A 13,404-nucleotide genomic window follows, 5' to 3' on the forward strand; every position below is an offset into this window, starting at 1 on the left:
CCTGTCACATCGGATGTTTGGACACTAATTTAAAGTATTAGACATACACTAATTACAAAACCTCTTCTATAACCTTAGACTAATTCGCGAGACGAATCTTGTGAGTCTAATTACGCCATGATTTTGACAATGTGATGCTACAGTAAACTTTTGATAATTATGGATTAATTAGGCTTAAAAAATTCGTCTCGCGGATTAGCTCTTATTTATGAAATTAATTTTTTTATTAGTCTATGTTTAATACTCCAAATTAACGTCCCAACATCCGATGTAACATGGGCTAAAAAGTTTTAGCCCCATCTAAACACCCCAATCACCATAGAATGGAATCAACTGAAGTAAATAACAGGAGAGCCTTGGCCACGTAAGAGTATGTGCGATTTTGCTTAAATAGCGAATTGAAAATGCTGGCAGCCGGATTTTGATGAGACTGCTCTGATTGGGAAAACATAGTATCCTTTTTTCAGGATTTACTGTAGTACTTATTTGCGCTCTGGGTTTTAATCGATGCAAGGATTACATGGAACTACTCTCTAGCCAGACTATGTGACTGCTTATAACTTCATCAGTCAACTTCATGTCAATTGGTAGTATATCCCTTAACTAGTACTATCTCCGTTTCAGGTTATAAGGCTTTCTAGTATTGCCCACATTTATATATATGTCTAGATTCATTTATATATATATATATATATATATGTGTGTGTGTGGGGGGGGCAATGCTAGAAAGTCTTATAACCTAAAACGGAGGTAGTAACAGAGTAATTTTCACATATATTCTAATTATAATCTATCTACCTATATTATCAAAAATTATCTAGCTACAATCTTTTTGTTGGTTTGAAATATTTATCCTGTTAGTATTATTTTGATATGTTCATACGTATAACTAACTTAATTCAGGTGAATTTAGTTCTTTAAAATTCATACAAAGGTGGTTTTTCCATGAGACGGAATTCAGAAAGGATACAGTGACTTATTTCACGTGAACCAACTGCAAGTCTGCAACACATACCAGTATTAAACCCTTAATTTCGTCATTACTGACCACAGTGGCTTGTTGCTGTAGTCCGTCAGCAAACGTAGCATATGGTCCTAGCTAGCAGTGTTCACGTGCATATATCTGCAGCTTGGCAAATATGTAGCCCAACAAGTATGCAGTATGGTCCACTGATCCAGTCGGCCATTGGTTACGCCTTCACAACACAGTAAAAATTAAACCACCCCACTTGGTACATTTATCCTTTTGATCATTCCTTCATGCGTAACTTTCGTTTTTTGTGTGATACAAATTTTAACATTGGGAAATATTTTTTCATGTTATTTTTTTTCCGTTTTAATCCAGCTTCTGTATTTTACAAACTTTTGCGACTTCTAGGTTGATAAAGACATTATCTTATGCTGTTCATAAATACTCCCTCCATCTACTTCTGCTAGTCATATTTCATCTTGGCACATAAATCAAGGATAAGTAGATCTACTTATCATCTATTTAAACATACTACTAGTAAACATACTACTAGTCATTCCTCGTAAACAAGCGGTTCATTAATATTTATATTTCTCGATGTCCATGTAGCCAATCTTATGTGGAAGAATAGAGAGTCACGTATTAAATCCGAGAAAGTCATTAAGATGATAAGTTGTTGGATTAAAATATACCTATCAAAAATAAATTTTTCAGATTTAAAAATATGACTATCAAAAGTATATGAAGGGAGTACATTGTTCCATTTTCTTAAAAAAAAATTGCTATTCATAAAAATAGTGATTATGCATGTTTCCTCGTTCGATCACGTGGATGTCGATCTAGATCTATACGGATCCATGGATATGCCTGTATGTAATTAATTCGTGCCATGCAAAGTGAGGCTGCCTTAGCATATTGGTTATTTCGTTCTTTAAGAGGCGGAAAGATTCTCTTGTGTGATTGGCTACATAGCAAGGTAGAGGGGCTGTCTGGAACTAACGTTTTCTCATTAGAGCAAACTAGTCGTATCAACGCTACTGGAGAAGTGCTCATCTCACATGGTGTATGTGTATGTGTATGTGTATATGTGTGTATGGGACCACCTATACATTTGTCGACAAATTTTCTACTAAAAATTTAATAGATGTAACTATAGTACAATCGTAGTGTAATTACACTGTAACTTATATGTAGCTACAGTGTAACTTGTATATAAGTTTTATGTAATTTTAAATCTTTAGATCTATTACAAGATTTGTTTTGGTGAGAAAGAAAAATAAAATCACAGCACATACATGTGTAAGGATTTGTTTCCACAACCTCTATTTTACCGAAATAACGTATTACGGAGAGATTTTTGAAAGTTACATACAAGTTACACTATAGTTACAGTGTAATTACATAAGTTACAGTGTAATTACACTACGATTATACTGTAATTACATCTGTCAAATTTTTAGGAGAAAATTTATCCACAAATATATAGCAAAATCGGTTTGTATATATATATCCAGTGTGTACACTACTGGAAAATTCAGTTTTGAGCTCCGGTGTATATGTACCCACAATCTACACCGTGAAAATGTGCCAAGATTCGTGCCAAGATTGGGGCATCTACGTTTTTTTTTTTGCTCATTTCCATCCTTGCCCTCCACCCACCCTCCCACACAAACCGGACAGACGAGTAGCACACTTGCCGGCGGCACGCAGGGGCCCATGACGAGGAAGGCGAGAGGAAGCGGGAGAGGAGAAGGGCGGAGTGGGAGCACGGCAGCGACGGTGCCGACTTCAAGGAGGCCGCTGGGTCCGACGGTGGGGAAAGGGGGGGGGGGGGGGGGCCCCCGTGTGCTGGAATGGCGCGGCGCCGGCGGATGGGTTGATTCCAAGTTCCGCACCTCCAAATCCATGGTGGCTAACTACTGCTTAGGGGACCACGCCGCAGGGATGGTCGAGCCCCCTTTCCTAGCGTCGTCTGCTCCCACCTCGACCTTCCCCGGTGACGGCAGCACGGATAGGAGCACAAGTGTCCCTCCTCGACCTCGGCTTCTTGAGGAGAACAAGACTTCCTTTTCGGTGCCCGCACCTGTCAGTCCACAGCTACCTCGCTGACAGGAGGTCGAAGTCGAGGCTGCGCCGCCATGAGCTGACTGCTGAGGGCACAAAACGGGAGGCGGTGCTCAGATCCATTGCTTGCATTGCAACCTCTGCGCAGCTGACGGGTACGCAGTCACTTGATTTGTTTTACTTCTTGTTGCATACTGCCTCCTCAGTCAGCGGTGACGAGTTTGTATCCGTATTGTACGCATTACTTCCTCCTCAAAAACGACCCATTAGCCGCTAGTTCCTGCGACCCCAAAATGTTCATAGATGAGCTTGTTAGCAGTTGGATTTTCATGCCCTCGATTGATTTGATTTAAGTTAAAACTTGTGATACTTTTTCTTATAAGCTTACAGTTTCTGAAATTTTCAGGTTTAGCAGAGCTGTTACTATTACTGTATAAGCGCTTTTTTTGACAAGCCTACACTTTTCTGCAATTCTTTACCATCTGATTAATGGAGATGCTAGTAGTACTAGTTCAGCAGAGCACTTCGTTGATCGACTAACAGTTTACTGAAATTTTCTGGTTCAGTACAGCAGTGCAAATGAATATTTTTGTCCTACACTGGATCAAATAGCCATATGATTTTGATTTTGCGCCATGAGTACCGATCATATATGACCTTTGTGAGATATATATCGGTCATGTGATTTTGATTTTGAATTACATGCCAGGTGATAACTAGTTAACTACTAGTACCATTTTTGCTGATACCATACGAGATATTTTCGAATATATCAAAGGCTGGTACCTTTTATCCTGCATACGCCATATACTCATATTGGTGGGTGTTTGGAAGATCTATCCGGAGAGGGATACATCAGAGCTTAGATTATTATCAGCCATTTCCTCGTCTATATTTTATATCTTAGATTCTTAGTTGATCAACTAGTTGTTGATGCAGGATTCAGCCATGGTTGACCACATGTTAAGCTGCACAAGCATTGAGAAGCCATTGACAATGTTAATGTGGAGAACATCCAGGACGAGAATGGACTTGCAAGCCCTTGTCAATAAATTAGATGGAAGTCTGAAACCTTGTTAGCTTTGTTGAAAAATTGAAATGTTACCTACGATAGATACTTGATTAATCGGTCTTTTTTTTGCCAGGTTCGGAGAGAACTCTGGTATATATGTGGTTTACATGATTTTTGATTTCAATACAAGAGTGCCAATATTTTTTATGTGGCCTGAATGTGCCATGAGGTGTTGAGGAAAAGAAAATGTCATGCATCTCTTAATGGGAAAAGCATGTGGTTCACTTGATTTTTTATTTCAATACATTATCTATATAGATCCATGGTGATGCTTTGCAAAAACAATATATCCATTCACCAAAATCTCACATTCACCAAAATGAGATTTTCACAACATGGTATGTCTGTTACATCTCCATACTGACATTATACCAAAACAAATGCACATGAACTAGGATTTTTACACAATCCAACATTTTTTTCCTCCAAAATATATCAAGGTCAGAAATTAATCACCAATTCGAAATCAAGGTCACTTGCTCTGCTCCTTGCTAATTTGCTCACGCAGCAAGCAGGAGAGCAGCCACCGCACGCCTCACCGCATGGCCGCCTCGACGCGCGCCCTCGCTGTCAGCAGCCACCGCACTGCGTGCTGTGCCAGCACTACGTGGCAAAAACGCCTCCTGCTCCTCCCTCCTGGCTGCTGACCTCCTGCCATTGCAGAGCTACAGCAGCAGCCTCTAGATCCACCATGCCTTCACTACCACCGGTCGTTGGGAGAGGAGAACAACCGACCAGATCGGTGGTCGTCGTAGCTGCTACCGCCCGTCGGCGTCCGGGGCCGACTTCGACCAACCTGTGCCTCGCGTCCTCCCTCATCGATGCCGTGAGGAAGCACCTCCCCGCTGCTCCTTCCTCCTTGACGACTGGTGCAGCGGCCATGAAAACGGCTGCCTGACCCGGCGACGAGGCTGCCGTCGACATTGACTCCGGCTGTTCCTCCTACCTCCATTGGGGGGGGGGGGGGGGGGGGGGGGCACTTCAGAATGGGGGAGGGTTGGAGGGATGAATGAGGAACAGGGGCTCTCGAGTCATCATGGAGGAGTCAATGGATGAAGGGCATTTCGGGAAGGGCAAGTACAGAGTGTACCATACGTCAGAACTTATAGGGAGAAAAGCAAAGCATGGTACATCTTACTATCACCTAAATGGACCTGGTACCAAAGATTCGTGCAGGAGTACGGACGGTGTAGATTATGGGTGCATGTGCACCCGGGTGCAAATAATCCAATTCCTATATATATATATATATATATATATATATATATATATATATATATATATATATATATATATATATATATATATATATATATATATATATATATATATATATATATATATATATATATATATATATATATATATATATATATATATATACACACACACACACACATACAGGTGTGACTAGCGGTTCACCGACTTTAAACATGTACTTGACCGGAGCCGTTTCGATAGGTGCGTCCTCTAGCAACTGCTCCATCTTTAGTCCCGTTTCTTTCAGGAACTTGCGTATCTCAAGTTGTTCTGGATCTATAAACGGTTCAACCTCTTGTTGTGGCTACTGCCCCAGCTGAGGGACTTCCTTTCCGCATTTCACTGCTGTAGGCTTGGCTTTAAGAGCCTTCCTCAATGTTCGATCGTAGTCAGAAACTACGACCGGTTTGCTCGGTTCGGCCATTTTAATAAAGTGATCCTAAACCGCCGGGGCTATAGGGATCTTCTTTTCCGGACTCCGTGGCTTCAACTGCTCCCTAACTTCCGCTCTAACGGCTTCATCGAGCTCCTCCGGAGTCATGTCGTACGCCCTTTCCTTCTTCGGCCTTGATGGCGTGGGCTCATATGGACGGGACCTTGATGGTGTAGACTTGGCAGATGGTGCAGGCTGAGGAGTCATTGCCCTCGGACCCGATGGTGCATACTTGGCAGCAGGTGCAGGCGGAGGAGGTTGTGGAGGCGGAGGAGCAGGAGGAGCCGGTGCAGGCGAAGGAGCCGAAGGAGACTGTGGATGCGGAGTAGGCGGAGGAGACGGTGCTTGTGGCAGGGAAGGAGGAGCGGACGGCCCTTCTTGCCCGAGGAACACGATGTACTTCTTCCGCCGGAGTATGATGGCGTGGGCTGTGTTTCCAAGTTTTGTCTCCCCGTCTCCTCCGGGGATGTCAAGCTCGAGATCATCGTATGTTCGTTCCACCAGCTCTATCTCGACCTTCGCGTATCCATGTGGAATGGGCTGCAATGGTATGTACCCGAAGGGTCTGTGGGTATGGCCATGCCCGACGCCACCTGCAGAAGAAATCGAGTTTATTAATTACTAATCAACATATACATGTAACAAAGTTCGCAGTCTATAAATATGTATCTCGCATACCTTGATAGACAAGTTCCTGAAGGGAGTATGCATATCGCAGGGTGTCTGCTTCGTGATCTCATCAACGGGGAAGTGGGTTGCTTCGTGAGCTGCGATGGCCTCAATGCCCTCTGATCCAACATGGCCCGTTGATGCGCAGTTACTGCGGTTGCCTGAGGGGCTCACCATGACGGGCGCTTGTGTTTCTATTCCACGCTGCTCGCCAAGGCGTTGGTCCACCTGTCTTGTCACCTCCTCTTGCATCCTTGCCTTGTAGGTGGACACCTTGTACTCAAGATCGACGATCTTAGCCTCTGTATCCCTCTTGCTCCTCATCCGACTCCTATACGTGTGGATGTCCTCTTTGAATCCATATTTCCAAGGAACGATGCCTTTGCCTCGCATTAGTCCTGGATGCTCAGGATTCTGTAGTGCGAGGGTGAGCTCGTCCTTCTCTCTGTCTGGCCTGAAAGTCCCCTGCGTAGAGGCTTCAATTGCATTCACAAGTTGGCGGGCTGCTTTTCGAATCTCATCGCCGAATATGAGGGAGCCATCACCTGGATTGAGCGATCCACCGTGTGCATAGAACTAGTTCCTTGATCGCTCAGGCCATTTAGCCGTTGCTAGCTCGATACCCCGTGCTATCAAGTCAGCTTCCAACTTGTCCCACTTAGGGATTGCCTTTCCATATCCGACTGACCCTAGCCAGTGATGGTATTTCTTCCTAGCTGCATTGGCTTTGTTCTTTTCTATCTATGCTTGCCCTTGCGCTCCAGTCTTGTAGGCCACAAACGCATCCCAGTGATCCCTTAGCTTCTTATGCTCGTTGAAATCAGGTGTCAAGCCCTTGAGGATGTATCTCTTGTACAAATCTGATTTGTAGCTCTGGAACAGTTATGCCATTTTCTTCAGGGTCCATTCTTTGCATCTTGGACGATCTGCCTCAGGGATCGTGAATATCTCCAGCAGGGTTGTCCACAACATTTCTTTCTCTATGTCAGGGAGAAAACTATCTTCATCCTTGCGTGACCTTGTTCGACGCCAGTACACTATGCTGATGGGGACGTTGTCTCTCACGACCCAACTGCAATGATTCATGAACTTTCGTCCTATACCCACCGGGGTTACTGGTTCGCTGTCTGGGGCAATCTCAGTAACAATGTGCCTTCACTCTAGCTTCTTCGTGGGACCTCTTTTTCCGCGTGGCCTCTTCTGTCCGGCCGACGGTTGGCTATCAGTCCCCTCCTCGGTCCCATCCTGGTTACCATCCTGGTTACCCTCCTCGTTGCCCTCCTCGTTCAGGTATTGGTTGGGATCCTCGTTCCCCTCCTCATCCACCCAGTACTGACTGCTGCCCTCTGCGATAGTGCCTAATAGTATTTGCTCGTCATCGCGGTCTGCCATCTGTTCGTGCAAAGAGAAAAAGGTAGTAAGGTCATGTACATAGAAATTGGAATACAATCAACATATAAAGGTCATATGTTTAAATTCGACAAATATAGATGTATAAGTCGCTAATTAAGTCGTCATTCGTGAAAGTCACTAACTCGCTAAGTCGTCGTTCTCGTTCGTTCATGAAAGTCGCTAAGTCGCTAATTAAGTCTTCGTTCGTGAATGTCGCTAAGTCGTCGTTCTTGTTAAGTCGCTAAGTCATCGTTCGTGAAAGTCGCTAACTCGCTAAGTCGTCGTTCTCGTTCGTTCGTGAAAGTCGCTGAGTCGCTAATTAAGTCGTCGTTCGTGAATGTCGCTAAGTCGCTAAGTCGTCGTTCTCGTTAAGTCGCTAAGTCGCTAAGTCGTCATTCGTGAAAGTCGCTAAGTCGCTAACTCGTCGTTCTCGTTTGTTCGTGAAAGTCGCTATGTCCTCGTTCGTTCGTGAATATCGCTAACTCGCTAAATCATCGTTCTCGTTCTCGCTAACTCGCTAAAACGTTCTCGTTCGTTAAAACGTTCTCGCTAAGTCGTCGTCCTTGTTCTCGTTCTCGCTAACTCGCTAAAACGTTCTCGTTTGTTAAAACGTTCTTGCTAAGTCGTCGTTCGTTAAAACGTTCTCGCTAAAACGTTATCGTTCGTTAAAACGTTCTCGCTAAGTCGTCATTCGTTAAAGCGTTCTCATTCGTTAAAATGTTCTCATTCATTCGTTCGACCGTTTAGGGTTTAGTCGCTCAATCTACGTCATGGCGGCTATGATGGTAGCTGTGTGGGCGGTGTCGGCGTCGGCGGTGGCGTGTGTGGGCGGCTGCGGCGGAGCTGCATGCGTGGCGATGGCTGCGGCGTTGGTGTCGGCATCGGCGTCGGCGGCGGCAGTAGTAGCGGCGGCACTATCTTAATTTTGACGACGGCGGAGTTGGCGGCTGCGGCGCAACAGTGGTGGCGGCACCGTGTGGAGCGGCGAGTGCGGTGTTGACGATCATTATTGATTAGTTTTGATCATTAATATTATCAAAATAGAGGAGAACTAGTGATGCTTGCAATGCATAAATATGTCAGAATAATAATATTCCACTACTATTAGGTCTAGCATCATTTTGCAGAGAATGACAATAAAGTGGAGGAGAATCGACATCAACATAGAAGATAAATCAATCGGACGCTGTCGAGAATTAGACTTATGCATGAATGGGCCAAGAACTCAGAATTGACACGTCAAACTGGGCCAAAATGCACAAGTCTACATAAAGGAGCAACAGAGGAGGCCGCCAGCCGAAAGGTGGGCTGGTAGGGCTGGCCCCTGGTTCGGCCGAACCACCGAACCTCCCCTCGTCTCCGTTGGATCCAGGTTTTGGCTAGACAGTTGAGATGAAGCCCCAATGACGGTTGGAGGGTATTACCGACCATTCCAACCGTCACAACTGTCATAGTTCAGCTATTAAAGGAGCTCCTCTTCTCACTTCGCACACACACCTTAAGCAAGAGCTCTCTCATTTCTCTCAAGTTTAGATTGGTAGTATCTAGCTGCTGGAATAGGAATAGAGTAGAAATCAGGAGTCCGGAAGCCTTCGGAAGTGTTCGGGTATGGCTCCAGTAGCTTTCATTTCCTCTTTTGTAAGCTTTGTACTTTTATTAGAATACTCTTACATATACATTTATGGTATTGAAATACTTTTCGAGTATATGAGTACCTACTTTACATTATGTTCATGTTACACTGAATATACGGCTAGCTTATATGTGAGATGCTTTGGTGCGGGTATAATGTTTGCTTATGCAATTACTCTATGTCATGACGATGATATTAGAGTAGTATCTGGTAGTTTAGACGTGGTGTCTAGATTACAGGATATCATTATTTGGGGTTATATGCTGCGGATGAGAGGTGGGCCGCTGATGGTGACAGCTCAGTACAGGTATTCCTCCGCGCCTGCATATAATCCTAAGTTAATTCCCTGGGGAGGGTATTCCTTCGTATTTAGCCCCGGTTGTATGGTCATGATGGGCTGTTGTAAGGAACTCGGTAATCAGGGGTGGCTTCTCGAAGTATCAGGAGGGCATCGGATAGAGGGTATCAGTTAGTATATCAGTTAACTAGAATGTATGTATACTATGTATGTTAGAAGTATAGGAATAGATTATCTTTCTCTTTTCTTCCTACTTAGCTCAGATAATATATTATGAGAATGAGTAGTTAATGCTTGTGTGTCACTCTACCCTTGGATTATTTTAACCCCTGCTTAGAATATGATTATCACAAGTAATATATAAACTATTAGTCAAGTTCTCTCTTTATGATCTTCCCATGGGATAAAATAAATACGATACCCTTGGAATACCCTCGGGTGAAATGCTACAATGGTATATCCATGTGCTTGCGGATAAACTCTGTAACCATAATATACCAGGAGTATTTCTGCGCCATTGCTGGGAATTATATTTCTAGTATTGTCGTTAAGAAATACCAACAAGCATTTCTGGCGCCGTTGCCGGGGAAGATTCATAATAGAGATTACCTGAACTAATACTTTATATTTATCTGTATAATCATTTTTCTTTGCAGGCTAACCTTGGTTGTTTTCACTTTTGTTGTGAAAACAGTGTAGTGCATGACTGGTTTCAACTTGCCGAAAAACTTCAAAGAAAATCAAGAGGCTTTCTTCCGGAGCGTTAGACCGCGAGTCGCTACTCCGTAGAAAACTCTACCGACAGAGAAACCAGCCATACCAGCGCCACCGATCTTCAAGACTATGGCTAACAAGACTCTCCGCGAGTTCGCTGCTCCCTCTGCTGATAATGTGGCCATTGGGCCGCAGATCAACATGGGAGACGTGGACTTCGACTTGAAGTCCAGCCTCATCACGATGGCGCAGGCTATTCTGTGGCAAGCCTAATGAGGATGCCAATGCTCATCTGCAACAGTTCCTGGAGATCTGTAGCACGTACACCATCAAGGGCGTCAGTCTAGACGTCGTCAGGCTACGGTTGTTTCCATTCTCCCTTCTCGGGAAAGCGAAGCAGTGGTTCTATGCCAACCATGCTGCTGTCAATACTTGGGACAAATGCTCTATGACATTCCTCTCGAAATTCTTCCCGATGGGCAAAACCAATGTCCTTCGTGGAAGGATTTCAAGTTTCCAGCAGACGAGGGACGAGTCTATTCCGGAAGCATGGGAACGACTGCAGGAGTACGTGGCCACCTGTCCTTATCATGGGATGGACGACTGGCTGATCCTGCAGAACTTTTACAATGGACTCTCCCCAATGTCCCGCGATCACCTGGACGCGGCACCTGGAGGAGCTTTCTTCTCTAAAACGGTTCAAGGAGCCGTTGATCTAATAGAGAAGATGGTCTCCAACATGGGTTGGAGCGAGGAACGACTCCAGACCCATCAGCGAGGCATGCAAGGCACAAGGCACCGTCAAGGCCTTGGACTCACACGTTACGTGTGAGGTCTGCGGCGGCACGGGTCATTATGGGAATGACTGCCCGGAAACCCGTGAGGAGGCGATGTACATGGGCAACAACATCGGGTACCGTCCACAAGGAGGTCAGGGGTGGAACCAACCACGCCCATATTATCAAGGAGGTAACAACAACGGTAACTTTTCTAACCAGCCCTCCTTGAAGGATTTAGTTTTTGCACAAGCTAAAACCACTGATGCGCTAAGCAAAAAGCTTGCTGCCAATGATAAGATCCTAGAGAACATTAACGTCAAGTTAGATGGCCTTGCTTCTGCTTTTCAAAACCAGCTGAGTTTTAATAAAATGATAGAAACCCAGCTAGCTCAGTTGGCATCCTTAGTCCCTGCAAATGAAATAGGGAGGATTCCAGGGCAACCCGACTCCTCCGTTGAAAATGTTAAGGCGATCACGACGAGGGGAGGTAAGTCCACTCGTGATCCGCCATATCCTAACCCTGCAGGAACTAATGGGATAACCAAAGAAGCGCCATCTAGTGACTCGGCTGACAAAGAGGTTCAGCCAGAGAAGACCGTGCCGCAGGAGTACTGCGACACACGATTGCTACCGTTTCCTCAACAGAGTAGGAAATCGTCAGTGGACGAGCAATTTGCTCGTTTTGTTGAAGTAATCCAGAAGATCCACATCAACGTGTCGTTGTTGGACGCTATGCAAGTGCCAACATACGCCCGTTATCTCAAGGACATACTCAACAACAAGAGGCCGCTCCCAACAACAGATCTGGTCAAGCTGATGGAGCAATGCAGCAACATGATACTCTACAAGCTCCCGGAGAAGAAGAAAAATTTGGGGTGTCCTACGATCACCTGCTCGATCGGGGCAAAACCGTTCGACCAGGCCTTGTGCGACGTTGGAGCCAGTGTCAGTGTCATGCCGAAAGATATCTTCGACAAGCTCAACTTCACGGTGTTGGCACCAACACCAATGCGCCTTCAACTGGCTGATTCGTTAGTCCGTTACCCGGCAGGGATAGCGGGGGATGTGCCAATCAAGATACGGGACTTCTTCATCCCGGTTGACTTCGTGGTGCTGGATATGGACACAGGAAAGGAGACGCCGCTCATCCTGGGGCGTCCGTTCCTTAGCACCGCAGGAGCCAACATTGACGTGGGAACATGGAGTATCCATTTCCACATCAACGGGAAGGAAGAGAAGTTTGAGTTCCAACCGAGGACGGAACAATGCTCCATGGTCAGGATAAAGTATGGGCCGAATCCACAGAATATTCAAGTGGTCGAAGTGGAGCCACCCAAGACGGACAACCTGGTGAAGTTCATGCAGAATTTCCTGGAGAAGGAAACAACGATGCCTAGGAACTGTTATTGGAGGACGCCGGTAAAACCAACCGTACCGGCCAAGAAGTTAGAGCAGTCGGCTCAGAAGAAGCCGCCGTCCGCACCAAAGCCAAGGAAGGTGTGGAGGGAAAAGCCAAAGACGCCCGCTCCATCACCTCCGGAGACGGGTGAAAAATCCACGAACTGAATCAAAAGGAGGTACGGTCCTGCACGTCGGACTTTAAATGACACGACCTTCGCTAACAGGTAAATTGGTATGTACCTGCATTTTTGCTTTTCAACAATTTGAAATTTTGCATCATCGCATGTTTGAATTTCAAAGTTGCATTTAGGATTTTTGAATCTTGAGGAAATTTTTCAAATGAATTTTTCAGAGCAAAACAAAATAAATTTTCCAACGAAAATTTGCTGTGCCACGACCACACTGACCGTTGGAATCCAATGGTCTAAAGTGGGGCCGGTTGGGCCCACCAGGGGTTCGGCCGAACCGGCCAGGCAACGGTTACCTGCCACTTTTGGTAGGGTAACGGTTAGTGGGACCCACATGTCATTTTTGACCATTGTGGGTACCTTATAAAAGCCAGCTGACCGAGAGAGGGAATTCCACCCCATTTCAACACATTTTCATTCCCTCTCCGAAGTTTGCTCTCAAATTCATTCAAGCCTTGATAGTTTCCCACAAATTCAAATACTTAGTTGCTGGTGAAACTAATCGTCGGGTGAAATTCTTGTCATTCCTAA

General features: G+C 45.1%; 1 protein-coding gene, 1 long non-coding RNA gene and 1 other non-coding gene across 3 annotated transcripts; 2 read left to right on the forward strand and 1 right to left on the reverse strand.

Annotated features, from left to right (window-relative positions):
- Window positions 1-2,625: 2,625 nt before the first annotated feature.
- On the forward strand, window positions 2,626-4,253 carry LOC136353834 (uncharacterized). The gene is made up of 2 exons (XR_010737271.1): window positions 2,626-3,189; window positions 3,974-4,253. It is a non-coding gene; the product is annotated as an uncharacterized lncRNA (long non-coding RNA).
- A 6,742-nt stretch (window positions 4,254-10,995) lies between these two features.
- LOC112938852 (small nucleolar RNA R71) lies at window positions 10,996-11,102 on the reverse strand. Its single transcript, XR_003242172.2, has one exon. It is a non-coding gene; the product is annotated as a small nucleolar RNA R71 (small nucleolar RNA).
- Window positions 11,103-11,395: 293 nt separating this feature from the next.
- Window positions 11,396-12,850, forward strand: LOC136354162 (uncharacterized). The gene has a single exon (XM_066305843.1). The coding sequence runs from the start codon at window positions 11,396-11,398 to the stop codon at window positions 12,848-12,850; it is 1,455 nt and encodes a 484-aa protein (XP_066161940.1).
- The last annotated feature ends 554 nt before the right edge of the window (window positions 12,851-13,404 follow it).

This window comes from Oryza sativa, chromosome 11 (assembly GCF_034140825.1).
Source record: "Oryza sativa Japonica Group chromosome 11, ASM3414082v1".
NCBI lineage: Eukaryota > Viridiplantae > Streptophyta > Magnoliopsida > Poales > Poaceae > Oryza > Oryza sativa.